The 27,242-nt window shown below is 38.7% G+C and overlaps 1 protein-coding gene across 1 annotated transcript; it reads right to left on the minus strand.

The window, feature by feature from the left end:
• Nucleotides 1-575: 575 nt before the first annotated feature.
• On the minus strand, nt 576-27,242 carry scarf2 (scavenger receptor class F, member 2). The gene is made up of 11 exons (XM_088618487.1): nt 26,445-27,242; nt 19,599-19,657; nt 19,239-19,340; nt 17,342-17,861; nt 16,571-16,789; nt 16,083-16,211; nt 15,118-15,221; nt 11,522-11,636; nt 10,513-10,637; nt 4,818-4,970; nt 576-2,803 (listed from the first exon to the last, which is right to left on the minus strand). Exons 1-11 carry the CDS (start codon nt 26,597-26,599, stop codon nt 1,653-1,655), a joined length of 2,832 nt encoding a protein of 943 aa, XP_088474613.1. The 5' UTR covers nt 26,600-27,242; the 3' UTR covers nt 576-1,652.

A 27,242-nucleotide genomic window follows, 5' to 3' on the forward strand; every position in this document is an offset into this window, starting at 1 on the left:
TCTATACCACAGGTGACATAATGCAAGTCAGCGAATACATGGCAGCAGTAGCGTCTAGTAGCAGTACTAGTTAGAATAGATGAAAAAGTATTCTGAGCTAAATATTGGGAAAGAGAAGGAATATCAGATACGTCTTCGACTGGAATCTTTAGGAGGGGATAGAGTTGAGGGCCAATATATGACCAGTTGGACACCAACTAAAGGGGGGGGCGGTATACGATATAGGCTGGGGCCATAGGTGCAGTGCACTGGACACTAGACCAGAATTGTAGAAAGGGGGGGGGGGGGGTCGGAGAACAGAGTGAGTGAGATTAGGAAAAGAGAGAGGGGAGGGGGGCAGCACTGTCAAAGTTGTTTCCTTTTTCTGTAAGGCTTGCTTACATTAGGAGTCCTTATAGAAAAACTCAGATGGGATGGTGGATGGAGCGATGCTTGTTTTCAATGGAGGGCTGAGGCTGAAGTATTAAAAAAAAACAGCTCTAGTCTTGAATGAACATAATGAAGGTAAGACATGCTAAATGTGAAACACCAAGTGCTAGAAAAGATGCAGACAGCCAGGGAGCTTTATGTGTAGGAAAGTGGAAGTGTGAGAAGGTATTTCCATTTTTCAGCTTGAACTGTTCATAAACAGCTGTAACTTTCCAAACGTCTTATTACGTAGCAAACTGTAGCTGTTTCTTGTACCTTAGGGCCATTGTTACATTGTCCCTCAAATAATGTTCTGTTGTAGAGTATAAGTAAAATCCATTTCAAAACTATACTGCTGTTTTGCTTAGATTTGTACCTGTAAAATCTCACAATTACTTTAAAAGCATGGGGATTTTTTCAGAAGCACAAATATGAAAACCACCCTGTAAGTGTTTTGTAACAGTTACAAATGTTAAATACCAATGAGGGCAAGAACAATATTAGCATTATGAAGTAAATCTACTTCAACACGCAGCCGTTGACTTCTTAAGTTCGGATCTTTGAAGGACTTTGGAATCAAAATAATAGCTAACTTTCTGAGATAGCAAATTTGTGCTTGTTCAAAAGCCCAGAGTATCTAGGAGACTGGAACACAATCTTTATAATAAAGATTGAACACGCCATTTTAGTACTTTCTTTTTAGTACCGTTCAGAATCAAAATATTGGCTACTTTACTTGCACATTAGTTATGTATTAAATACTATACTTCAAAACCAGCATCACCTGGAGTATATTAAATACACATATACAAAAATAAGATGCAGAAAAACAGTGAAAGACTGCTTTCTGAATTTCTTTTACTATCCTCAGAAAATATCAGAAAATCTTATGTTGCTTGTTATAACAGAAAATACTAAAAACACTGCATGTTTACAACTACAGCAACATAAAAAACTGCATAAAGTCCAGATAATACTGAATGGCCCATAGTCTGTCTTAGCATTTCAGTACTCCAAAGTCTGATATTAGAAGTTTAACCTTTTCTGTTCTGCAGGAAGTACTGCGTGCAACATTTGGTCCATTCCATAAAATCTTGAAAGCAAGTAAATTCACTCCCATAATATTTATTCATAATAACTGAACAGCTGTTTTTTTCTTTGGTTATTTAATTTTGGTAGGTATAATAGTTGTCCTTTCCATTAGGAACGGAAACCCTGGTAGTTTTTCTTAAACTGTGCTATTTTCATTTCACTGTCAGAGGTGGCATTATTGCCGTCTTCGGGTGAGACTTAGATTCAGAGTCTAAAGTTCCTTCCCTTCCTTTCTTCCTTGGAGGTTTTTTGATGGGCGTCTTCCTTGGTGTTGGGTCTCCTGGCTCTTGTCTCAAGTTATCAGACTCCTGTTTTTCAAGGGTTTTTGTCTCAGGCGACAAAGTTTCTGAAACAGGGGCTACCATTTTTTGCAAGCTGTTAGACGTGGACAACAGAGGCTTACTGGAATTCTGGTTGACCGCAGCTGCTGAGCGTTTGGCCTTCTGCGGAGGGGTGGGTTTCTCTCTGTGTGCCTGCGGAGTGGACAAGCCATTCTGCTTTGCAAAACCTTCACTTCGGTTAATGCTTTGAGTCTTCTCCTTCAGTTGTGCGGCCAGCAAAGTGGCTGCTTCTGAATTCATGTGAGGATGGATCACTTCACGTGACTTCCTAGGGCTTTTTGGCTCCTCTTTTGCATCGCTGCCTTTTTTGTCAACGTGGAAGTTACCAATCTTCTTTAATGCATTCTGAACAGCTCCATTAATGTGTTCCATCTGCTCTTGGCCTGGCCTAGTTTTGTGTGATCTGTGCTTGTTTGGGGAGTTTGCCCCTTCTTTGGCATCAGGAGAGCTTTGCTCTTTATGCTTGCTACCTTTCTCCTTGACCCTGCCACTGTGCTTCTCCTCACTTTTCCCAAGGTTCTCACTCGAACTTTGCTTCTTCTCCTTGGCATTTGGTGATACTAGACTTTTTTCTGGTGTCTGGCTGGACCCAGAGGTGCCATGGATCCATGACACTTTGGGCTTCGTAGAAGGGTCTGGTGGACGAGGCTTGGTCCTCTCTGGTGATGGAGGTTTGTCAGTGCCTTTGACATCAGAGCTGCCACTGTCTTCATCATCTTTGGATTGCTTGGATAGCCGTGCAATTTTGGCATACAGGGGTTTGGTGGATTCTGAGCCACTGGTAGATCCTTCACTGTCAGAAGACTTCAGCAGAGATGTTTCACTCGTGTCCCCGAGGCACTGTTTACTGGAACCTGTGTCCTTCAGAGAAGTATATTCCCCAGCATCCTCCTCACTGATGGGCGTTGCCATCTTCTCTACTACATTGGGGCTTCCCTTTTCTTTGTTCTCTGACACAGATTCTGGATGGAGATTAAAAAGAGCATGCATTTATTAAAGACAGTTATGTATTGCTGTTGTATATCTCATGTTTTGGTGAGCCTGATTAATAATATAGATGTGTTGGTCTGTTTGTTCCCTCATTCACCCATTATTTGCTTATCCCGGTTTGTAGGATACAGGAAGCACAGAGCAATGTGAGCCCATGAGCGTTCTCCCCTTGAAAGTGCTGCCTGTCTACAGGGCTCAAGAGAAAGGAAACATTTGAATATCCAAATGAACCTAATCAGCCTGTCTTTGGGGGCAGGAAGGTAACCTGAGCACCTGTTGAAAACTCATGCACAAACTGAGAACACACACAAACTCCACAGACCTTCGAGGCTGGAATGAAATGCACAAAACCAGGGTTATGAGTATGTTTTTTCTTTAAATTAATTCTTCGGCAGGGACTATTTTCTCTAAATTTGTAAGAGGCTTGGACAGCCTGTAACCCTGTGCCAATAAAGCAAATTACAACCATATCTACATCACGTTATCGTTACTTTCTTAATGTACAGTACATTTACTTGCCTGGTATACAGTCAAGGTAATGCTGTATATCAAGAAGATATTTTATATGGCTTTAAAAATCATAAAGTTCTAGACCCAATACAGGACGTTGAGCCCGGAAATTATGCAACAATCATAATTTTCTTCGGAAAATAACTGAATAACGCAATCCTCAGTGAAAATTATAGAGTACTATTTTGTGGCTATGCTATGTAGAATTATAGCTCTGGTAGCTGACTGAAAGATTGGTAACTTTTCTACAGATTTCCATGTTTCACATTTAAAAAAAAAAACCAATGAGTCACAGGCTGGAAGTGTGCCATGGGCTGAGCTGGCCCTCATAACATTTCCTGTTTGTGTTTATACTGCTAATGGGTGTAGTGTTTGAGTAGATAAGAAAGATAAAGAAAATGTTAAAGTCTGCCATTTGAAGCAGGGGTGGCCTTAGTCTCGTTTAGGTTTTAGTAATTTCACATGTTTTTGTATACAACATGGGGTGGCATGGTGTCACAATAGGCAGCACTATTGCCTAACAGCTCCATGATCGTATGTTTGAATCTGACCTCAACATTGTGGAATCTGCATGTTCTCCCCATGTTTCCATGGGTTTTCATCCCTTTTCCCTGTGGCCTTTCCAGGGGCACAGCATGTGCTCTTTGGTCAGTCTTGTTTCCTGTGTTCTTCCATAACAGTCCCCAATTTGCCACAAATTCCACCATGAACATCTTCAGTGGGTGTATAAAACTCAGGGAATTCTCCAAATATGCCAGCAGCCATATCACCCTGCAACTCACAACTGGCAACCCACTGAAGCTAAGCAGGTGTGAGCCTGGTCAGTATTTGAAGGGGAGACCTCCTGGGAAAAAACTAAGTTTGCTGCTGGAAGAGGTGTTAGTGGGGCCAGCTGAGGATGGTCAACTTGTGGTCTGTGTGTGTCCTAATGCCCCAGTATGGTGATGGGGACAGTATACTGTAAAACCGAGGCCCTGATTCTCTGTGGTCATTAAAAAAGAGGTTATTCTTGAAAAGAGTAGGGGTATAACCCAGGCGTCCTGGCCAAATTTTCCATTGGCCCTTACCAAACATGGCCTCCTAATAATCCCCATCTATGAATTGGCTTCATTACTCTGTTCTCCTCCCCACTGATAGCTGATGTGTGGTGAGCGTTCTGGCGCACTATGGCTGCCGTCGCATCATCCAGGTGGGGCTGCACATTGGTGGTGGTGGAGAGGAGTCCCCATTACCTGTAAAGTGCTTTGAGTGGAGTGTCCAGCAAAGCGCTATATAAGTGTAAGGAATTTTTTTTATTATTATTATTATTATTATTATTATTATTATTATTATTATTTTTATTATTATTATTATTATTATTATCTTAAGGTGACCCATCCATATTTTCACCCAGTGGACAGGCAGTAAAATAAAGCACTTTAACTGATTCTCCGGACAGTTGAAGCTTATGTAGCTCAGTCCTACTGCCTGACTCACCTTCATGAGGAACACAGTAGACAGGCCCATCATCACTGGTCTCAAAAGAGGAGAAAGAGCCTTGTGATGACCAGGATGGGGAAGGTTGCTCGACCACAGAGGGGGGCTCGATGAAGCTGCAGTTGAATGTATTTTCAGGGTCATGATGTGCCACTGAAATGTAGAAGAATACAAAATCATCACCCATTGTTATAAAAAAATAAAATACTAAAATGTTTCAGCATTAGCTGTCTCAGAATAATTCACAACACAGGAGTCTCTCATGATCGAATGATGAGTAGGAGTGGCAACTGTAAAAAAATGGAAAATATCAAGGCTGAATCTTGAAATACTGAAATACCAATATTCCATCAGGGCCTCTTTATTTAAGAGAAAATGTAAAATTCATAATTATGTAGTATACACTAACAATACCATGTCTAGTCATTTAGTATTCTCCCTCCTAGGTTACCCTATATTAGTAATTGTTCTTTATTTATTGTCTTATATGAGACAAAAAAATCTATGAGTTTTATTTAGATTTCTGAAAAAACACAAATAAGAAACAACTGTGCTAAATTCCAAACAGGACAGTACATGTCTAACGTTTCTGCTTGATTTCCTTCTGCTGCTTTGTTCTTGCTAAATCCTTTTGATGTGGATGTTTTATTCTGACCAAAAACGACAGCTGAGGAAGGGCTGTGGTTCGTTTCCCATCAGTTCACAGGCTGAAAGAGGAGGATTTCACTCTGACCACAGAAGACATGCCTGTTTACTTGGCCATGGTCTCGTTTTGTTTTCGAAAACGTTGTGGGGAGATTTTCCGTGACTTCTCTGCTTTAGGTTTGAGATGTCATGTACGTTTACAATAAAAAACGTCAGTCAAATCCTCCCATTTATGAAAGAGAAAATTCTTTTAAATGTGCTTAGGTTCTGATTACAGTTCACATTTCTAGAAATAATTAAGGGTATTCTGCAATGTACAGTATATATGTGATTATGTTATACGCTCTTTACAAAAAACATTTTAAAATATCAGAAAATATATATCAGTTATCAAAATATTTCTGTGAGCTTCCACCACAGAACAAATGACACCAATGCTCTTCATTGTTATACAATGTTGTGATGATTTCTCATGTTCACAGTCCTTCATGATGTCATCCTGTGGGAATCACCTGTCCTCCGACTTGCACAAACTCTTTTGAAATGGTATGTAAGGGGATGTCAGAGGCACAGTTCTAGAGTGAAAGCATAATGCCCCCTTTTACAATGCTTTTTGCCAAGAGCAGGGTATTAACATGGATGGAACAAAGCCTGATCCATTTACTAGAATTACATTTATTTTGTACATTCCATTCCACAGGATTCCACTTTTCAGATTGGAGGGACCCCATCTCAATCAGTCATGGCATTAGGGCATCCAGATACAAATCTTTTTTACCTGCTTTTATACCTGGGTTTAACTTTCTTTCCCTGGGTCACTGCCGTTCAGCTACTCTTTAAGTTGTTGAATCACAACAGAGCTCATTTAACACAGCACCTTCATTATATCAATGCATGTGTGCCTTTCCATTTGCCTCTAAAGTATATTTATTGCATTAACAACCTGTAAGATGTTACTAAGTGCAACAAAGTGTTACATAGTATTTTTGTCAGATTGTGAGCTTCTCTGCAATGTCTCTGAAATTCTGAAAGGTATAGATTCTGGCAGTTTATGGTTTTGCATAAAGTGAGCTGTTTCATTCCAGAATTCCACAGGGTCTCTTCTTATCAGACACAGCCACAAGAACAGTCAGCTAAAGCTTAATTTGTTAGAGCTGAGATGGCACACAACCCATGCTATATAAATACTCCAACGAGGTTTAGTAGAGGGGCCACTGAAGCCAGAACTAAACAGCACTGCAAGACAAAAGGCACAGGCCTGACGAGACCCAGCTGTAGAGTCACTCACAGCTGCACGAAGCTGGACTTTTACAGCAGGTGTCCACATTCGGAAGTGGTTTTGGATGAGTTTTTGAAAGAAGGAAAGTGGATACAGAGAGGTAGAAAATAACACATTCATATTAGTCAATCACAGGAAAAAGATGACAATGAGGAACGGAAGAGAGGTAAAACTATTACCGGGAGAATGGAATGGCAGCAGCTTAATACGCCAATAAAAAATAAATTAATGGCTGAAGTTATCGGGAAAAGCGATGGGGATAGAGCAATGAAAGAGACGATCCCAGGAGCAGAGCATTTCCTTTGACCTCCTCCCTTTGTTTCAAACATCTGCTGCCACTGACCCCACAGTGGATAAATCACAGGACTGACGGAGGCTGGGATAAATTTGGCCACTTCCTGTGTTAGGCCCAGAGGCCCCCCTGTGGAATGCGCAGGGTTTGGGATCCCTGTGAGGATAGAGTTTCAAACAACGACGAGTTCAGTTCTGCGGGCAGGCAACGAGGAAAGCAGAGCATCGGGCGGGGGAAAAAAGAGGCACATTCAGCTTTTCCCGTTGAGTACAGAGCGGGACTCAATCGCTGGAGGGATTTTGAACTGGATGTAGCGTAAAACACTGAAATGAGATTATATTAACTAATAGTTTATCCTGGCTCTCTCTTTTCTTCTCCTTTATTGCTTCTATTTTGTCTGCTACAGTTTTCATCTGGTATTCTTTTTAATAAACGGATAGATCAAAGTTTTAAGTTGATGGTTTTAACTAACTGTATATATATATTACTCCATGGAACATATACTTAGATGTTTTTGCACAAAAGTACAATTTGTAAATGGTAGACTACAAAAATGCATTACTCAGAACTAATCAGTTACACAACTTCCTGCTGAAAGAGCTCTATATTTAGTATCTGAATGACGAATAGATTCTTGCATACTTTAAGTAATTAGCTTGTCTCATGGAAAATCTGACCTTTAAGCCCTCACCATGTTATTACGAGGCTATTACATGTTCTTTCAACTTTCATATGATCTTATACATAGCTAGATTCCTCGGCTTTCACTACACAAAATTAGAGGTCTGACTACAGTCATTCAAATCTGCAATGCTATTCCACGTTTATAATTTTATTGATCAGCTGTATTGTTTAGTAATACTTATCAAAAGAGTCACAAATGGACAGCCATTTCACACTATTAAGAGAGCAGATCCCATAGGCATACACACTCACTGTATGTTCTTAATGTTTTAAGGAAAGTTCATGGAGTTGAGATGAGGGTGACAAGGCATATAAAAACAGTACTGTAGTCATGTTACAATAATGAAATCTGCTGACTAGAACCTGAAAAAAGAACATAAAAACAGTTACAAATGAGCTGAGATCATTCAGCCCATCAACTGCAAATCATTCAGCTTTTTCTAATCATTTCAGATAGCTGGGATATCCGCTTCAATAACATGGCTAGGTAGCTTGTTCCTGACTCCCACAACCCTCTTGTGAAGCAGTGACTCCTGTTCTAGGTTTAAATGCACTTTCCCACAGTTTCCACTTGTGTTACTGTTGGGCTGACCTTGTCAATGTGTCCTGAGGATATTCAGAAAGTCTTCGAAAGTATATAAGATGAATCTCTAGCTACAGCTAAAAATCACATACTTTCCAATAGTCTACCCTAAATCAGGTCAATCTTAAAGGGGATAAATGGGAGCAGTACCATCCTCCCCTGTGTGTTAATGTGAATTTGGAAATAAGTACAAATCACAGAAATATATCTGTAAATTCATCATCTGTGAAAAAATTGTAATTTGCCTTTACATCCTTATGCATTTGCAGTCACAAGGCCAAGATCATTGCAAATTAGAAACAAAAGGCTTTGACGTTCACTTATAATTAAAATAACTTTTAATAAAAGAAAATAAGATAATGCCAAGTGATCATTTTAAAATGCACTGTACAAGGAAACGTTGTATAAAATCAGTTTAATAAAGCAATGTATGTTTGCAGTACTCCTTACATGACTTAACTGATCCCATTTTCTTTTCTGTGGTGAGAGAAACTGGGAGAACTTGTCTATGCTGGTGCAACTGATGCAGGTGAACCAGTAGGGGGTGTTCTTCCTCCTGGACCTGAATTTCCAATCCAAGTTACCCCAGTATGATGTAAGAGGCCTAACAACTACAGTAGGATGAGGACACATTGTGCTGATGAAGATATGCTATATACAAGACATGCAAAACTACACATTAAAGATCTCATGTAACAATAAGGGAGTTAATTCGCCTTTACATCCTTATGGATGTAAGCCCATCAACTGCAAATTGCCTGTGTCCTGTGTCCAGACAAACTTCTCTCTGTGCTTGTACAATATAACCTGACAAAAATCACCCCTTCAGAAGCAAAGTTGCCCCTTTCAATACAAATTCTCACTTCTCTACCTGAGTTGCTGTGTAGTGTTGCTGTTGGCACTCTTGACAGATTAACCTTTGATGAATGATCATTCACCAAATAACTTGTATACCGTGAGCTTTTTCATAATATAGCTCTCAGTTCAAGAGTCACTTTAAAAAAAGAAAAGCCCGTTTAAGGTTGTAATAATATGAACACATGGCATATAAGAGTGCCAAAAATAATAAGGCTTGCGACCAGAACATTCCATTCAAATGAAATAGCATACCCATTTGGCAGTATAAACAGACTTTTTCAACCCTATTTACAGTGAAAAAATTACTCCACAGGCAAAGGATTTTGTTGGTGTAACCAGGCTTATATATTTTATTTCTTAGTATTGAAACAAATACTAGTTATGAATTTTATTCTGCCAATACTCTGATTAAGAATGCCTCTAAGAGTCTGGGGAAAAGTGTGTTTAATGTCATCTCTGAAGCTCTCCTGAGACAGGAGATCTCATATTTTTCCTAAAGCCTATTTTAGATTCCAGTGGTTTGCAAGGCTACACGATAAAAAAAAAGTCATCTCTATGGGCCAAAATAAGTTCAAGGTTTAACAATACATCAGGAAAAATGTAAGAAGCACTCTCAACTGGACAGTATTATAAATACAGTTGTGTCAACCAATCACACAATTATCAAACATCAATTGATTATTTTAAGAAGTCGAAGATGCATGTCACACAGAAGCCAGGGCATGAACTCAAAGTTTACCAGCAAAAACACTAGATCTTTGTTAGTCCTGTTGAAATAGAACCTGCACCAAAAACCAAACCCAGATGATCACTAAAACAAAACAGCTAAACCACAACTAAGCACACTCATAAGATTACAGAGATTAAAGTTGTTAGATTTTCTGCTTGACAAGTATGTGTAAGTAAGCAAACATGTCAGACAAATATCTCGGAATTGAAATGTTTTGTCTTTTTGACAGCTCTATATGGCCATAAACAAAAAAAAAGAGTTTAATGGAGGAATCATTTCTCTGAGATACGACTGGAAAATTCTGCTATGATTCCACTGCTCTTGTAATAAAAATCCAGACTTTGAAAAAGAAAAATATTCAAAGAAGTGAGAAAAAAATAAAAATAGGTAAGGTATGGCATGGATAAAAAATGGATAAAACTCCAAAACAACATGTTAGATTCCAAACACAGGTTCCAAAACATTTAGTTTTTCCTCTATTTACAGTTCAGCATGAGGTTAACCTCTGCTTCCCCCTGTGCAGTTCACACACTGTAGCATATGTGAACAATATCTTCAGTTTCCAGGGTTCACACATGGCGAATCCCATAGCATGGATGGAGAAGAGCTAAGTCTTGGGCTTACCGACAACCTTTGGTAGTTTCTGTCGCCTCAGTGGTATTCTGGGGAGTTTGGTACTAATTCTGCTGAACCTCCCACACAGACGTCTTTTGGCTTTCTTGTTGTTAATAGAATTATCACGATCTGGACTGAAGGAAATACAATATGGGGAAAAAATCAGTTTCTAATGTTCATGTGAGACATTTAGAAGTTCTGGTTAGAATATACAATGATGCTAATACATTTCTCTTCCCATTATCATATCTACCAAGGCGTGACCATATTGAAAGTACTGTCAGGTTTTTAATACTATAAATTAAACTATTTTGTCACAGGTAAATACTTAAAAGCAGTTTCTCACTCTCTTCAATACTGCTTATAATACATTTTGTATTATAACACATTAGCCTGCAACTCCCAGCTGGCAGCCCCACTGAAGCTCAGCAGGTGTGAGCCTGGTCAGTACCTGGATGGGAGACTCCTGGGGAAACCTCAGGTTGCGCAAGGGCGCTCACCCTGTGCTCTGTGTGGGTCCTAAGGCCCCAGTATAGTGACGGGGACACTATACTGTATAAAGGCACTGTCCTTCAGACGAGACATAAAACCGAGGTCCTGACTCTCTATGGTCATTAAAAATCCTAGGGTATTTCTCAAAAAGAGAAGGGGTGTAACTCTGGAGTCCTGGCCAAATTTCCCATTGGCTCTTACCAATCATGGCTTCCTAATAATCCCCATCTATGAATTGGCTTCAATACTCTCTCCTCCCCAGAAATGCCAGAAAAGCACAACCCATTTGAACAACAACTTTAATTACCAATACTTTAGGAATGAAGGCACATTTACACATTTTAAAAGACCAAGACTTCTATTTAAAACACGGAATAAAAGGCTGGAATGTTTTCTTGATAGAAATACACGTAGCCGAGGACATTGGATCCCCTTTCTCTGGTGTAAACATAGAAAGGGGGCCAAGGCTTCTCACCCAGCTGTCACCGTGGAGGTCTCCTTGTGAAGGTGGTGGGCCTGTACTTACTTGTTTTCATCCTTTTTACGGCACATGCAGCAGCAGCACAGGAGAGACAGCAGGAGAATGAGCAGGAAAGTCACGAGAGCCCCTGCAGCAATCACGCCCATTCTCTGATTAGGATCTGAAGACGAAAGCACAGACTGTGTCACCAACCTGTGCTCAGCCCATAAAGTGTCCCAGGGTAAACTGGCTTCCAATTAATTTCCTATCAATGGCATCAATAACCTTACTAAGGGTACAATAATCTGTGCCCTTAATCTCAAATTTCAAGATCTGGAATACTTATTATATCCCAAATATACATTCATTAACTCTCACAGCATTATCCAAATGAAAAATGGAAATTCTAATGGTAGAAATCCAACAGAAACTTAAAATGTAGGAAGACAAATGATAATATTGAACATATGAACATAAAGTAAGCCCTTTATACTCTTTATACAAGCACCACACACATTTTCTTTGAGAGCTACTGTACACTAGATGTGCCCCATTGATTCACACTTCCTTTTCCCCCTGGCTCCAGCACAGACAAGCTGCCTTTTCTTGGCATTGACCTTGAGATCAGATTTCATTCCTTCCTACAACTCAAAAATCACCGTAAGCCAATGTGACAGGTGGTCTGAAGTTTGCTTGAGAAGCGCTGGAGTAGTGAGGGACCCCATGACCTAAGAAAGCCTTGTGTTCTTGTTTGTTCCTGTGACACTATGCTTGGAGACTGACAAGTAGTGCTTTAAATTGCAGTTATTTAACTTACTGTATACTGTTTAGTCTGTCGGGTCCATTTTCATAATGTAAAAACTACAGAAATCTACTTTAAACGTCCAACAGACATTGCTCAATATTGAATTGAAGAGCTCTGATAAAACTTTACAATGGATGTTTGTATTAAATGCAAACTGTAGCCCATCTGTTGACACATTATTACCTATTCCTGTCAAGGTCTGACTTTGGCCCTTCTCTAGATGTTATTTACATCATAAGCTTGGCTTTTTACAAAAAGATTTAAGAAGAATTATGACATTACAGATTTGGCTGTTGATATTTCTAGTTCGAGAGACTTTTTTGGAAGGCTTGGAAAGACACAGAAAGAATGAATATCTTCTTATCTTTTCAGAATGGTGATAGCTGCACTTGGCAACAAGCTGTGCTACTGTCCATAAAACAAGCTAAAGAAGAACCAAAATGCAGCTGGGTGTTAGGGGTTATCATCTGTGATCACAGCTGAATAAAGGAAGGGCTTGTTAAGCCTTGACATTGTGACATCATCACAGCTACTCTGGATTTCCCTGCATGTCCACCCACACGACCTCTGGTAACCTTGCTTCCCAATAAATTCCTTTTTCCTTTCAGCAGCTATGAGTACAAGCCTTCTCCCTGTACTCTCACTCACTTGGTGAGAGGGAATTCTGCCAACAAACACAGCCATAAAAAAGACACAAGATCCCCTTCTGGAAATACAATCAAGGGCACAGTGATAAGTCAAAGCAATATCTGGATTGACCACCTTAATGTATGTATATAATGTATACTATGTAATCATTATATACTGGTTGATAACTTGTGAATTCATAGCTTTCATACCACAAGGAAGACAACATTTAAATCTACCAGAGACAACTCTGAGCGTTTTCTACAGGCTCAGTTTTCAACAAAAACAGCAAGGATTAACAATACTGTATAGTTTGAGAAGGCTAAACTTAAAAACTTGCCTTGCCAGAATAATTTCTCTCTCACAGAAGGGTAACAAAATTCTGTCAATGACACGTTGAAGAGAACTGTAATACTCATGTGACATAAAAAATAGACAAACAGACTGCAGAGTAACAATCACAAAGCCAATGAGCAATAGGTAATCATTTCAGAATTCAAATGGTAATTTCATAAAATAAATTGCTTAAAAAAATTATTGAATCCCCCTGTTCTCAGCTACGTCGTTTTTATCCTTCATTTGTTAATTTAGTTAAAGGTTGAGCAAATGAATAAGTGGACATTTTTATTCACTTGACACTTTTTATCCAAGGAAACCTATAAAAAATAGTTTATCTAAACTGAGACAATTATATCCCTTCACGGGTACCTATAACAAACTGTGCAATAATGAGAGACACCAAAAACCTTTGAAATAAGAAAGACAGGATATGGAATAAGTAACACAGTCAATGAAGAGCAAGAAATACGATTACCAAAAAGATCATATGAATGACGGCCAAAGAATTCATTATTAAAAGAAATGAAATTAGAAAGAATGCTTCTACAGTCAACGTCAAGCAGTGCAGTGTTAATGCTGAATGGTAGGTTTCAAGGTAGACAGGGCATAAAATCCAGAAGTGAAGCCTGAGAAAATTAAACGGTGATAGGAGATGGTCCTGCAGGTAACTCATTCCCCTACAGAGAGGCTAGAGAAGAAAAGGAATGAACAGACAGACCAGGAGATCAAACAGAAGACAGCACTGGGCCTGTCCTAAGGGTTCAGGGTCCATTTTTCCACATCTAGTTAACTTATAAACAGCAGCAGGCCTGGGTGAAGGATTAAGCTGCCGCAGTTAAGGTTTCACAGGATCTGTTTATCCCTTCTCCACAATCCTAAGTTGCTGAAAATGTTACAAGACCTAGAAAAACTGCTAGATTCCTGATCTTTAAAGACCAGTGTTGGGAACTACTGCTCTAGGATGGCAGAAGCAGATGAGTGGAAAGGATGGAAATACATGGGGGTTATATGGATTATAAGGAAAGATGAGGTCATTGGAGATAGGAAGTCAAACAGTGATGGAAAGAGTAGAAGGTAAGAACACAAATCTTGAATTGAATATTTTAAAGCCCAATTCATGCTGCTTTATGATTTCATGGCAGCCCAGTCTCCACAAAAACTGACATCATTTCCAGGCAAAGCAGGAAGACTGTGGCTTGGTTTCGCTGCACAAAATGTTTTAGCAAGATTTCTCCAACATTACTGGAAGAGTGTACTTTATTGTCAGACAATTCCAATCTAACTTCATGGCCACAGTTCAGTCATTTACAGTAAATCATGTACAGTATCTATTGTGTATCTATTTTTTAAAGGGGTTACCTGGGGATGTTTGACATTAAAAAATCCTAAGCTGGTAAGCGAATATTAAAGAAAGCACTGTTTTTATAGTACATTTTGGTTGTGGTGATAATGTAGAAAATATTTTGATGACACTCTATGGAGTCTACAAATTTGCAGTGCTACAATAACTCTGTATAAATTTGCAATATTTTTATTATTTTACAACACATTTATTTGGTTTGCTGAAAATGGCCATGAAAAGGGATTAATTAACCTCAAAAAAACAAAAAACAAACAAGTTTAAAAAAATCATGTGTATGTATTGCATACTGATAAAAGATAAATTCTAGAAAATATATTGAGTTTACCATTGGAACCAGTAGAAAAATTAAGGTGTTTACATAACACATCAGATAGTGGATAATTTACCTGTAAGAATACTATTTAAATATGTTTTATGCAAATGGGCACAATTTAAATAAAGCATGGTACATCAAGGTTTTCAGTTTCATTCCTCTTATTACTTAGGTGACTGAAAGTAGGCTAATTTAAATTAGAAAAGTTTTCTTACGTAAGGTGCAGGAGCCAGAGACAGGATCACACTTAAGATCATGGCAAGAACAGCTGTGAGCACAGTTCACACCATATTGACCAACTGGACAGCTCATATTACAACTGTAAAGAGAAAATAAATAGCTATAATATAAATCAATAAATTGGACTGAGGTAGTGAACTCTTCAATCTGCTTTATAGCAGAAAATAATTACTACAAATTGAAATTTCTTAGTTGCTAATGGAATTCTGCTTCCTAAATACAAGAATGTAATTAACTTTTTATCATTTGTGAATGTTTTTGTCAGTTTAACATAAATAAGATGTGCAGACAGACTCTAGGGGCCTTGTGAATTTTACTAATCAGTCTCTGACTCATCACTTACTAAATTGCCTGAGAATTGTGTCTCCACCCTTGAGATTCTTTCTGGCATCAGACATGTTCATAAAAATTAAATAAAGACAGAGACGAATGATAGCTAGCGTCTGACCAGGAAAAAGAAGATAAATGTAAACAGATGTCATTGAGGATGAAAGCTATTTAGCCTTAGGATAAAGTATCTGTCATTTATAAAAAACAGCATTAGCAACAACTTCTTTTTTTCTTTCCTCCCACACAGATTTGAAAGTGTCTTTCCACTGTTTTCCTGTCATAATATTTTTATATCATATTTAGGTTAAGTTTGAAGGGTGAAATATTTTTCTATTAAAAAACAAGTAATCAGGAATGGAGAACCTGAGCCAGACATTATTGTATCAAACAGTGGTTCACAAGACAAAAGATGCCTTTTATTTCTACTACAGGCTTTGAAAACATCACATCACTTTTAATAAGAGCTTAGCGAATTCAGGCTCATTGGCCAGGGTCAGGGGGAGTTTTGAAAACCCCCAGCTGAAATCTTATGTGTTCAAATTAAAATGCGTAACCTATAGGCACTTTCAACATAAAAGTCTAAACTTTGGAATATGGAATATAAACTTACTATGTCCCATAAAAACCAGGATCACAAAGGCATTCACCAGTGGCAAAATGACATCCCCCATTAAAACAATCACTGCAGTCATTCTCACAGTTCTCCCCATACGTTCCATTGGGACATTTCATTTCACACCTGAGGAAAGAAAGAACAGGTCACTCTTAGTTTAGAGACAAAGTTAATTTTCATTTTTTTTTCTGAAACTGTTACCAAAACAACAGCATCAATCCAGTTCAAAATAAATAAAAAAATACCGGCTGTTGTGCTGTTATTATTTAATGACTAATTCATAATTGCACCACCATAATGAAATGTTATTAAACTAGTTAAACTGTTGCCTTCAATTTCAGCTTTCCAAAGGGAAAACAAGGAGCTCGGTTTCCTTGCCCATTTGAAACAAAGCCTCAAGTGACCAGGATCGTGAGCATGAACAGATGACCACGACTGTAAGCGTGAACATTCAGATACACTTTGGAGAGAAAAAATAAAATTACCGATCTCCAATCCAGCCAGGGTTGCAGTGTGAACATTTGCCATCGATTCGGTTGCAGTGGTGGCCGTCTTTACAAGGGGGGCATACGTCCTTGCAGTTCTCCCCAAAGAAGCCTGGAGCGCACATCTGGTCACACTTGGTGCCATTCCACCCGGGTTCACAAGTCACACACCGCCCTTCAGTCACCTTGCAAGGCTGCTGGCCTTTACAATGCCCGCACCTGAGGGGTAATTCAGCCTTTTACTGCCCAGTAACACACGCAGCCCGGGTAAAATAGCACGGTCGGGGTTTAAATGAGACGAAGTGACAGCATGTCAAAGAACAGCTTCTACTTGTTCAATACGGTTGTCTGTATTCTGCTCTCTGCAAGGTTAATTCAGGATATAACCGCAACATCCTCTTAATTATCCTGGAATCGGAGTCATTTAAACAGCAAAGTCATGAAAGTTCTAACGCTGGCAATGGTATATATAAAAAAAAACAACTTAAAATATTAGCATTAGTGAACCCCAAAAATGGTAAAATGACACATACTGAACAGCAAACAATGGACAAGTGTAGAATTTTGCATTTTTTTTTACATTAAGTGTATTATACAATTGAGTTTCTCTGCAACACTTTCACTTATAGCGCTGTAAAAAAAAAAATCAGTTCTGCAGGTATTTCATAGCCGAATGTGGCCAAGTGACCGTTATGATTTGATTCGATGAACAGCAGTACTGAAGCAGGCATACAGTAGCACAGCCCAGTGCAGGTCAGTTTATGCACATACCTGTTTCTGCAGCCTTGGCCATAGAAGCCAGCAGGACAGGGCTCCCTGCAGAACTTGCCCCTGTAGCCCGGCGCGCACGTGCACGTGCCGTCCGCCTGGTTGCACTTGCCGTGCACGCACTGGCAGAAGCGCTCGCAGCGGGAGCCCCACAGCCTCTCCCGGCACTGGCAGCGCCCGGTGTGCTGCTCGCAGGGCGAGTTGTTGCAGTTGCACTGGGCGCCGCAGTTCCGGCCGTACCAGCCGGGATTGCAGATGCAGCGGCCGGTGCTCTGCTCGCACACCGAGTGGATGCTGCAGTAGCAGTTGTTGGCGCACTGGGCACCCCAGAAGCCAGCGTGGCACGAGCACTTGCCCGTGTCCTGGTCACACTTGCCCCGCTGGCAGGGGCAGACATTCTCGCAGTTGGGGCCCCAGCGGTTGGGATTGCAGGTACACTTCCCACTCACGTCGTCACATTGCCCGTTGGGGTGACAAGTGCACTTTTCTTTGCAGTCAGGACCCCAGTACTGTGGCGGACACTCTGCAGGAAATGAAGTTTGGATATTGTTACAGCTTTAGGTACCGAGAAGTGTCTCTTTTTTTAGATGACGTTTGTCTGAAGTTTGGAGTTTCTAGCTTCAGAGCAAAGACGGTGTTTGTTGAGATGCGGGGTTCATTGTAAAGTTTACCTTGGTTGTGGGTTAATGACTGTCAATGAGTGGTACAGAAACACACAATATAAGATCACATTAAGAGCACAGAGAACAAAAAAACAGGAGAAAACAAGGAAGGAGTACAACAAGATAGAGTAAGAGGAGAATAATGGAGAGGAGAGAGGAGCTGGGACTTGATGCTTGTGCCAAACGAGAGCCCCTCCTTTCATGATCATCCAAACAAAGCCTGACTGGAGCTGAGTATCTGAACCTTGCTGGAGAGAGCTTGCTATTCTGTGTTTCTAGGGAACCTGGGTTTCCAGGGGAAAAGATACCTCGGTTAGAGACATCTTTCCTGCTTAGGATGCATTTTTAGAATAGGGACATAGGCTCCCATTTATTTTGTGGTATCTGGGGTACAGTGAGAGAGGTGTAACTGCACGTTGTATCACATTTATTTAGAAGGCAGCCTATCTCTTACTTGACCTCTGTAGGCGTTAGGTGTTTAAGACTCAAAAAAAGTCTAGGGGGTTTTCTGGGTGATTAGAATGTTAGGCCTCCGAAATGCCTTGTTTGTAAATACTGTACATAGAGCAACTTGTGTGTTGTATGTTTTGTTGTGTGTAGTTAAGTTTGTGTATGGTCACTTTAATAAATATTTGTTTCGCTCTTTTCAACAAAGCTGTGCCAGAAAACAAAGAATTCACATGCCTCTAATTACACCACCTGCACGGATATATTCTGGAGAAATCACTTACAAATTGGGGGTTATGAATCATTATTTTACTTATTGACTAAACCGCTCAGTCAATTCCAGAAACTCACAATTTTCATAACCCCCCATTTGTAACAGTATGATGGGGACTCCTTAAACACATGCTTTTATCTGCAATCTAAAAAGTTTATTTACGGTTACAGTCAATGTCTCTTATTCAGTGGTTCTTTTTCTTTTGCAGTTGAGGCAGTATTGAATTTACCTTGTACTCTTGGCTGCTAACAATCTTAATATTCTGACCAGACCATGATCAGTCTTTTACATGGAATTGATATATGTTTCCAACTATCCCAATTTATTTTCTATCAAGAAAAAAGGGTAAAGCCTTCTACAATGAGAGTTCTACAATGAGAGTACTACAACAGTTAACTAACCCAGAATCCTTTAAAAGATTCACAACTCTTTTTCTGGATTCTTCTGAGAGCTGCTTTCTGGGATTAGCAGCAACGTTGCCAGAGAATTTCAGAACAAAGGGTACAGATGTGCTTACTGGTTTCACAGCTGGCTCCAAAATATCCATGACGACAGCGGCATTCATTAGGTCTCACACAAATCTCATTCTCTTTGCAGGTGAAATTTCCTTCACAGATAGCTAGGAAGAGGAGGAAAATAGACAATATTTTTATTTAGTTTCTTTCTTGTAATTTCTTATTACTGTTTTTAAATTACAAGACACAGTGAGCTAGTCATATATTCAGTGAGAATAGTTTAACTGCCAAATAACTATGAGAGCATACAAGTAGTTTAATGTGCATAAACAGCAAATAAAAAATAATGTGAAAAATAAGAGAATATAAATTTTATTTAAAGAACTGTAAAAAGCAACAACGTTAGGAAATCCCATACTTACGTTGAATACATTCTTCCCCTAACTGCTTCCATCCAGAACAGCACACAAAAGCAGATGTACTAAATGGGGAAAAATATGACAGAAATTAGACTGCAGAGCATTTACAGCATTTAGCATTTTTAACCTCATGTATGTCCCAGTTATTTGACCACATCTAGTTCTCTAGACATTCCCTTAACATCTGCTTTTAGTCTTACTGTAATACTAATTCAAATGCTTTGGTCTCCCAAAAATGTATGATTAATGATGGAATGTTCAAGCTAACACTTTCAGAAATAACAGTATTTTATAAATTTTACAGCATTTAGGTTCATGTTGTAAATAGGGAATTCACTATATCAATGAGCTCCATAAAAATATACTTATAAAATGTTTACAATAATTTTTGATACTCATGTTTAAACTAAGCATATGTACTTAGTGCAGGGTGCTACAATATTACACATATACTAAATGTAATTATATTCAAAGTATAATTAAATACTTAATTACACACTTGGTTAGTTTTTGTGTAAAGAGTCCATCTACCATTTTCAATAACCTCTAAGTCCAATACAGGGTCACAGTGAGTCTAACCTGGCAGATAATGGGCGTAAGGCAGAATACACTGTGGATGGAATGCCAGTCCATCACAGCGCCCACACAAATTCAAGCAAGAGCATGCACTGAGCAATAATTTGCCTGCCCATATATTATTTTTAAAATCCCCTCAGTACCATTACATTTGGTGTTAAGATCTGATTTGTAGCTATACTGAAATATAAAACATTTGTGTAGTCATCTCTGATGCAAGCACTGGCACTGTACTCTGTAGATCTGTAAATCTGCGATCTACAGACTCTGTAGATCAGATTGCAACTGCAGAATCTGTCATTGTGCATTACTCTGATATGTTGCTTTGATTTACACATGAATAAACGATGGTTGGTGCAGAAGATGGAAGCCCATGTAGGGGGTAATCTGCATTCTATCCCTCCCACGTGTGAGATTCAACAGGACCCTGTGCAGTTTTACCTCCTCAGAAGTGCTCAGAGGTTTTCACATGGCCAAGTTACAAAGGCTGTTCTCTCAAGGACTGAGCACTGAAAAATTTCTCCTTTAAAAAATAAACAGGGTGTCTGAGAGACAACCTATGGTTTTAGGCAACACATTGACCAAAGCTACTACAAACACAATTACAAACATTTGCTATTTACACATACTGTATATTCTGAACATTACATGTTCATTCCTGAACATTTTACATTGTTGCATAAGCTCTAAACCTTCTCAGTAGCGACAGCGTTGATTGGGCACAGATGGCGAGTGCATTTAACCTGTTGAATGTCAACCCTGGTGAACATCAAGAAAGAAAAACACATAAAGGAACTGATCTGCCCCCATGCCAAGATAACAACGCCCTAGTACCATTGGCGCACGTTACAGGCTGAATAACCCATCTACAGTAGCAGAACCAAGTCCTCTTTAGCAATGGATCAGTTTTGTATAGATCACATTCATGAACATCAGTGGTGCAGATGCTAATTGCTGTGTACAACAGACCGATACATGTGGAGGTCCATGTGTGAAGGTCTCAACAAGAGTGATGGAGCATCTGGTCACAACAGAACTCTACCCAGAATGATTGATGGCAATTTAACTGCACAGAGCAACACTGATCAAGTCCAGGTACCACACTTTCTGACATAACAACATTCCGGCAGCACAAGGCATGTTGCTTGTGAAACAGCATCTTCTTTGAAAGATAAGAATGTGCCTGATAGGCCATCAATGCTGTTCTCGCCACACTTGATCCCCTTTGAACATTTGTGGGATGAGTTGGGATGACATGTGGCATCAAGGGTTCATCAAGGAACGGGCTCGTCCAGGCTCTACAACAGGAATGGAACAGAATTCCTGGCAACCAAGACAGCCTCAGCAACCTGGTGCGAAGCATGAAATCACAGATGAATAATGAATTCATTCATTCATTGATAATGAATTAAATAGGTAACATCCGCTCAATGAAGAGTCAGGGTACCAGTTAACAAAAAGCTGTGGTCAATTTCCTAATAATAACTTTTGTTAATTTGTTGCAGTTAAAAGTAATACATTTATTTTGATGTTCAGTATAGAAAGCATTTCTACAGGCAACATGAATAACACAACAGTCTATTACAGGGCCTGTCCTGCTGGTTCCCATATATACAGCTGGGTGGAGGGGAACAACTGGGGTAAAGCACCTCACTCAAGGTACAACAACAGTATCTGCCGAGGAACCTTGAACCCACAACTTGCTAACTACGAGTCCAGAGAATTGCTCACTATGCTATACTGCCTCCAAAATTATGTATATGTGGTTTGTAAATACAACAATACAGTTAACAATAGTCTGTGATTACAATGCTATTCCATTTTTTGTGGTTATATCTTTAAACCTCATAACCCACTTACTGAGGAGTGTAGCTTAGTTTTCAATAATTGCTACAATCTTAATAAGCAGGCATGCTCCGGGCATACATTTCCAGAAGATGGAACTCCCACAAACTGCATTTTTCTTCCTACGTGTTAAACCTATTTAATTTGTCTTATAACCTCTGCTTCTGCAAGAAAATGTAAAACCACAGCAATGTTGTAGGAGTTTTGACTCAGACAAAAAAACAATTCTCCTAATAGTTGCACAACAAGTAAAGTATTTTGGGAAGTAAAATAAATGACACTACAAGATTTGCTTTTCACCTACAAAATATCAAGACATTAAGAAGAACAGACTCGACTGTGTTTCAGACACAATGTAAGAAAAGTGAATTACATCCACCTGGTCTGCTCTTTGTTTGAATAATAGTTTCTGAATAACAGCACTCATTGTTATTTATATTGCTATTTAGAATAATAAATATTTATTATTACAACAAGAACAAAACACATTTTGCAAAAGGGATCAGGATTGCTTGCACATTATTCTGAGGCATTTTCTCTAATAATACAATTTACAGTATAAAGTTTTTTAGTATCTTTGAGACAACTTCAGGATAGAGTAACGTCTACAGTAATTTTAGACACTGTGCCCTACTAATTTAGGACCTAACAATTAATATTTTGCTTTTTCTGTGACAACACTCACATATTGCTATGAATATGTTATTTACAAAATATTTTATAAGTATGGTCAATATAAAAATAAAGTCAAAGATTAGATTTGTCATAATGGCAACATGCAAAATCCAAAACAAAGTCCACTGACAGCGATAAATAAATCTTTCAGCAAGCATACAGTCATCTGTCAATTTACGTTATCCCTAGAACAGTTGCAGGAAAACATTCCAATATTCGGAAAAACCTATATAAGCTTCCTGTTACTTACTTTTTTTAAAATTAAAAATGTATTTTATACAGTATATAATCTACATTAACATTGTACTGTATGTATGCCAATGAAACGCTAAGAATACAATTCTCAGATGTTGCCACAGATCATTTTGGCAGTCCTCTTTCTTTGCCAGTTTAATGTATAGTTTATGGGACCCCCTGGTAGAAGCTTTTATTTATAACTGAGTTAATCTAAACATGGTGAATGAAAAGACATTCTGTTATATATCAGTCTGTTGAGGTTGTTTGTGGAATTCAGATTAAAGTAAAAGAGAGTATGCAGTAACATCTGTAACTGTTCATCGTCTTAGGACTTCACACATTAAATACATGTATACACATAATATTTTAAGGATTTTAAAATTGACAATCTGCTTCATAACAAGATCTAATCATTAAATTATTAACATTCAAATGGATTGAATCTGCTCCACGTTTGTGATCTTGATTTCTATGTTCTTACATTCACACAGTATGATTGTCATTATGTTTATAATGCTGTCAGTACAGCGATCATATCTTGCAATACAAATCGAACCAGAACTGTGACAACTCTGCACACCATCTGTCCTTTCCTGTGATGAATATTTCATAAAACTGAACAAATTAAATTGACAGTACCATTTGTGGGCATAGTCTGCATAATAATTTAAAACACAGTTAAAGTTTGGCAAATTAATAGCAAAATACTGTACAGTATAATGTCATGGAAGTAATTTGCACTGTACGGGATTTAAAATAATTGTAGACTGAAAAAACACACTTTTGCTTAAAATTAAAGAATGGAGCATGCCAAAAACATTTTTATGGAGTGTTGATATGTTTGACTTTAGTCACACATGTGCTGTAGTTGAGTCTTTTATTAGTATTATTCAGTGCATGGGTGTAGGGTGCTGAGAACAGTCTATGGCTTCCATTAAAGAGGCTGTGTCTGCCAGCACTACTGGCAGGACTCATGCCTCTGGGGTTACTGTAGGTCAAAACACTTCACTGTGTCTTCAAACAGTAGATGGAGGACACACCTAGCAGGGTTAGCTACAGTACTGACCACAATTCTGATCATTGTACTCATTATTGTCACCATCAATAACCTCTGTATAGCATGAGGAATTTTAGCACAGTTAGATATTTACGGCTAGTTACGTATGTTAACAAAGTTTTATTCTTCCCTGCTGTATGCTAGCTCTATTACATAGTTCATGTCATTATCAGTGTTTATACATGCTTTACTAGAATCACACAAAACATTCCACAGTATTATTGTTCGTTGATTCTAAATTTAGGCAAACGCATTGTACGCCTCATCTGTCGACATTTTTATTTGCCGTAAGCTGCACAAGAGCAGATGTTATCTATTGTGTAAACGTGTGCAGTTGATTGCTATAAAAAGCTATCATTTTAACAATGATTGGTCAAAATCTCACCTGAGAATTGGAAAATAATCTAGAAGTCATTTTAATTCCCTGTAGGTGCCTATCAATGTTATTACCTCGCATATCTAAGAGGGACAAATCACAGTCCCACCCCCAACACATTTATTGTCACTTACTCTTACGCAGTTGAAAGCTAAGTGGAAAAACACCTAAGAAGTTTCCTTTGATGTGGGCACTCCATTAAAAGAGTGCCATATGAGGTCTAGACTGGTGCTGTTGAATGTGCCAGTCCAAGCAAGAGTTCAAGCTGGTTTACAGCTTCTCTTTCATAGCTATCTAGTTTATTCTGCTGTGCCAGTACCTCCATCTTAACTACCATGCATTGCCTTTTTTATACTTAAGAGTGCTTATGCATGGGAAAAAACAAAAGCATCGACACCATCTTGGAACTGGTGTACTGACATCTAAATGACATTGATGAAAAGCACTGTTTCTGCATTAGATGATACCAACTATTGTACTCATGGTAAAATATTAAAGTGAAGTGAAGCTAGTTTATAATCAACACACGTACATTACGCGTTTAATGATAACCAGCTTTGATTCACCATGCAAAGCAATTGATGTAAAGACTTATATTAAATGTGGTAACACTTTGGCACAACATTCTCTTTGGCAAATTAGTTTTGTGAACCCACTGAACTTACTTGGCAAATCCATTTTGTTTGAGCTATCTGTGAGAAAAACAAACATTTTGTGTATTCACATCTAATGGGACTTACAGTATATGACTTTGCATTGGAGATTTAATACAAAAGCATTATGTTTAGTACATATATAGTACAATTAAACTACTTCATAATAGCGGTACATCATCATGTTGAATATACTTGAATATACTGAATATACTTCATATACATATAGCAAACTCCTGCTAAAACTACAAGTGACTCTGTAAATACAGGATCAAGGTCAGTTCTTCAGACATTTCCATCACAGAAGCACATCATTTAATGTTAATACATTTCACAGCTTTTTACATACTTTTGTCTGGGTAGTGTACAGTTATAAAATAAATGTTGCATGAGCATATGTGTACAGTAGTACCTGGGAAATATGGAAGTAACATAGATACTTGTAACCTTGGAATCTCATTGAATGCAAAAGAAAAATAAAGCAAGATCTGAGCTTGACATACATGATTTCTCTCTGTATGGTGTAATGGAACAATTATTCATATAAAAAGAGGAGGATGTCCAGTTATTTCACACAAATGTGGAATCATTCAAGGTTTGTTTTGTAAACAACGTCACAATTATTAAATGTCCAGTGCTCATCTGGGAAATAAAGAAGCAGAACAGAAAAATAGATTGATTTAGATGCACTTAGATTTTAGGCCCACTGCACTCTGTAACTCCTGCACTCTGTTAATACTGTAACTCCTACTTTCAATACTGTATACTAATAATACTTTAAACAGCTATGACTGGGATAGCTGAAGTTTACATGCCTATTATCCATCAATATTCCCATTCCAGATGTATAGCGAATAGAGTTTATATAAGAAGTATCTAGATATAATATATGGATACATACATTATTGATGGCAAGCTTAGTTTTGGACGATGACTGCGGTCAGAATGGCGCCAGCAGTGTTATTTTTATTCTTTTTTTTTTTCGCAAACCCTGTGGGACTTGCTGTACAGTACATGAAAGGCGCCCCCGCGTGGAAGTTGCTAAAATGACAGCAAGAGGCTTTGCCAGTTGTGAGCGCGCATCTGGATGACTGGAATCCATCAAGTTCAGCATAGGTGACACATGGATGTCTATTGCCTATCATCAATAATACTAACGCCAGCAGCAGGAAAGTACTCTTTCATGCGCCGCAACTTTCAAAATAATTCTAGAATATCTTCTTTCAGCCCTAGAACGTCTTGCACGTACCACTTTAAAATTAATAATCTTTAGAAATACACCATTTCGCAGCATAAATTAAGTTGCGTTATTTGCGCGTGGACAAATGACCCAAATGGTTTATTTGTACAGATTAATTTTGTTCTGTATCCCCCTCAGGAACCGTTATCCCGTACAAACAGTATAAGACGCCATGTGTTCAGCTACTCACCCAGGTACTTTACACACATTCCTGCCTTTTGGGTTTAGCTCTTGACTGAAACTCAAGCAAAAGAATAAGCTTAAAACCACAAGAACTATGAAATTTGTCTTCATTTCCATTTTCCAAGAGACGGCATCCTTCCAAACGCTCCTTTTATCGGTCATTCCTCCCTTTCAAGAAATCAGAAGTTTTAAATAAAACTTCTTAATGTATAGCTTTTTTTCAGTATCTTCTGTTCCCCTTGGTTTTAGAAAGCGAACAAGAAGTGTTATCCAAAGGAGGGCACGAATAATCCAGATTTCCGTGGAAGAAAAACAAGCAGACACTATCCACGTATCTCTGCGATGGAGAGAAAAGTAGCGACGCCGCTCCAACTCCAAGAAAAAAGCGTTACAAGACCCAAGTTGCACAAACTTGACAATCTCCTCTGTCGCTGGCTGTGGGTTTTCCGCCCTGCATTAAAGGAAAGATCACTTTATCCTTAAACTTTTAAAAGCCAATTACAGCATCATCAAACGAAAGATCAACTTTTAACATTGCACCGCAAACTTCTGAAAGCGTTGTAAGGCTCCACATCTGCTTGTTGTTGTGACCCGTCAAATGGGTGGAAATCGGCATTCCTTTTGCAGCAGACTGTTTTAAAGAGAGAGAACCTGAAGGAAGCAGAAGTGAACTGGGGGGAAAGTTGCTATCGCCTCCAAGTGTGTGTGCGAGCGTCCCACATCTGCCGTTCCCTGGGCGGAAATGGGAGTTTGGAAGTCAGGCTCTATGGTAGATTTTTTTTTGTCGTTGCTTTTGCTTGCTCTT

This window comes from Lepisosteus platostomus, chromosome 24 (genome assembly GCF_059453375.1).
Source record: "Lepisosteus platostomus isolate fLepPlt1 chromosome 24, fLepPlt1.hap1, whole genome shotgun sequence".
In the NCBI taxonomy this organism is placed as follows: Eukaryota; Metazoa; Chordata; class Actinopteri; order Semionotiformes; family Lepisosteidae; genus Lepisosteus; species Lepisosteus platostomus.

Bases quoted from the DNA above. Each gene is read 5' to 3' on its own strand.
- scarf2 (XM_088618487.1), bottom strand. From the start codon at position 26,599: ATGACCGATAAAAGGAGCGTTTGGAAGGATGCCGTCTCTTGGAAAATG. The intron at 16,790-17,341 runs GTATGTGCATAA...ATTACCCCTCAG, and splicing joins GGCCAAGGCTGCAGAAACAG to GTGCGGGCATTGTAAAGGCC. The intron at 16,212-16,570 runs GTAATTTTATTT...TTCTTTCCTCAG, and splicing joins CCTGGCTGGATTGGAGATCG to GTGTGAAATGAAATGTCCCA.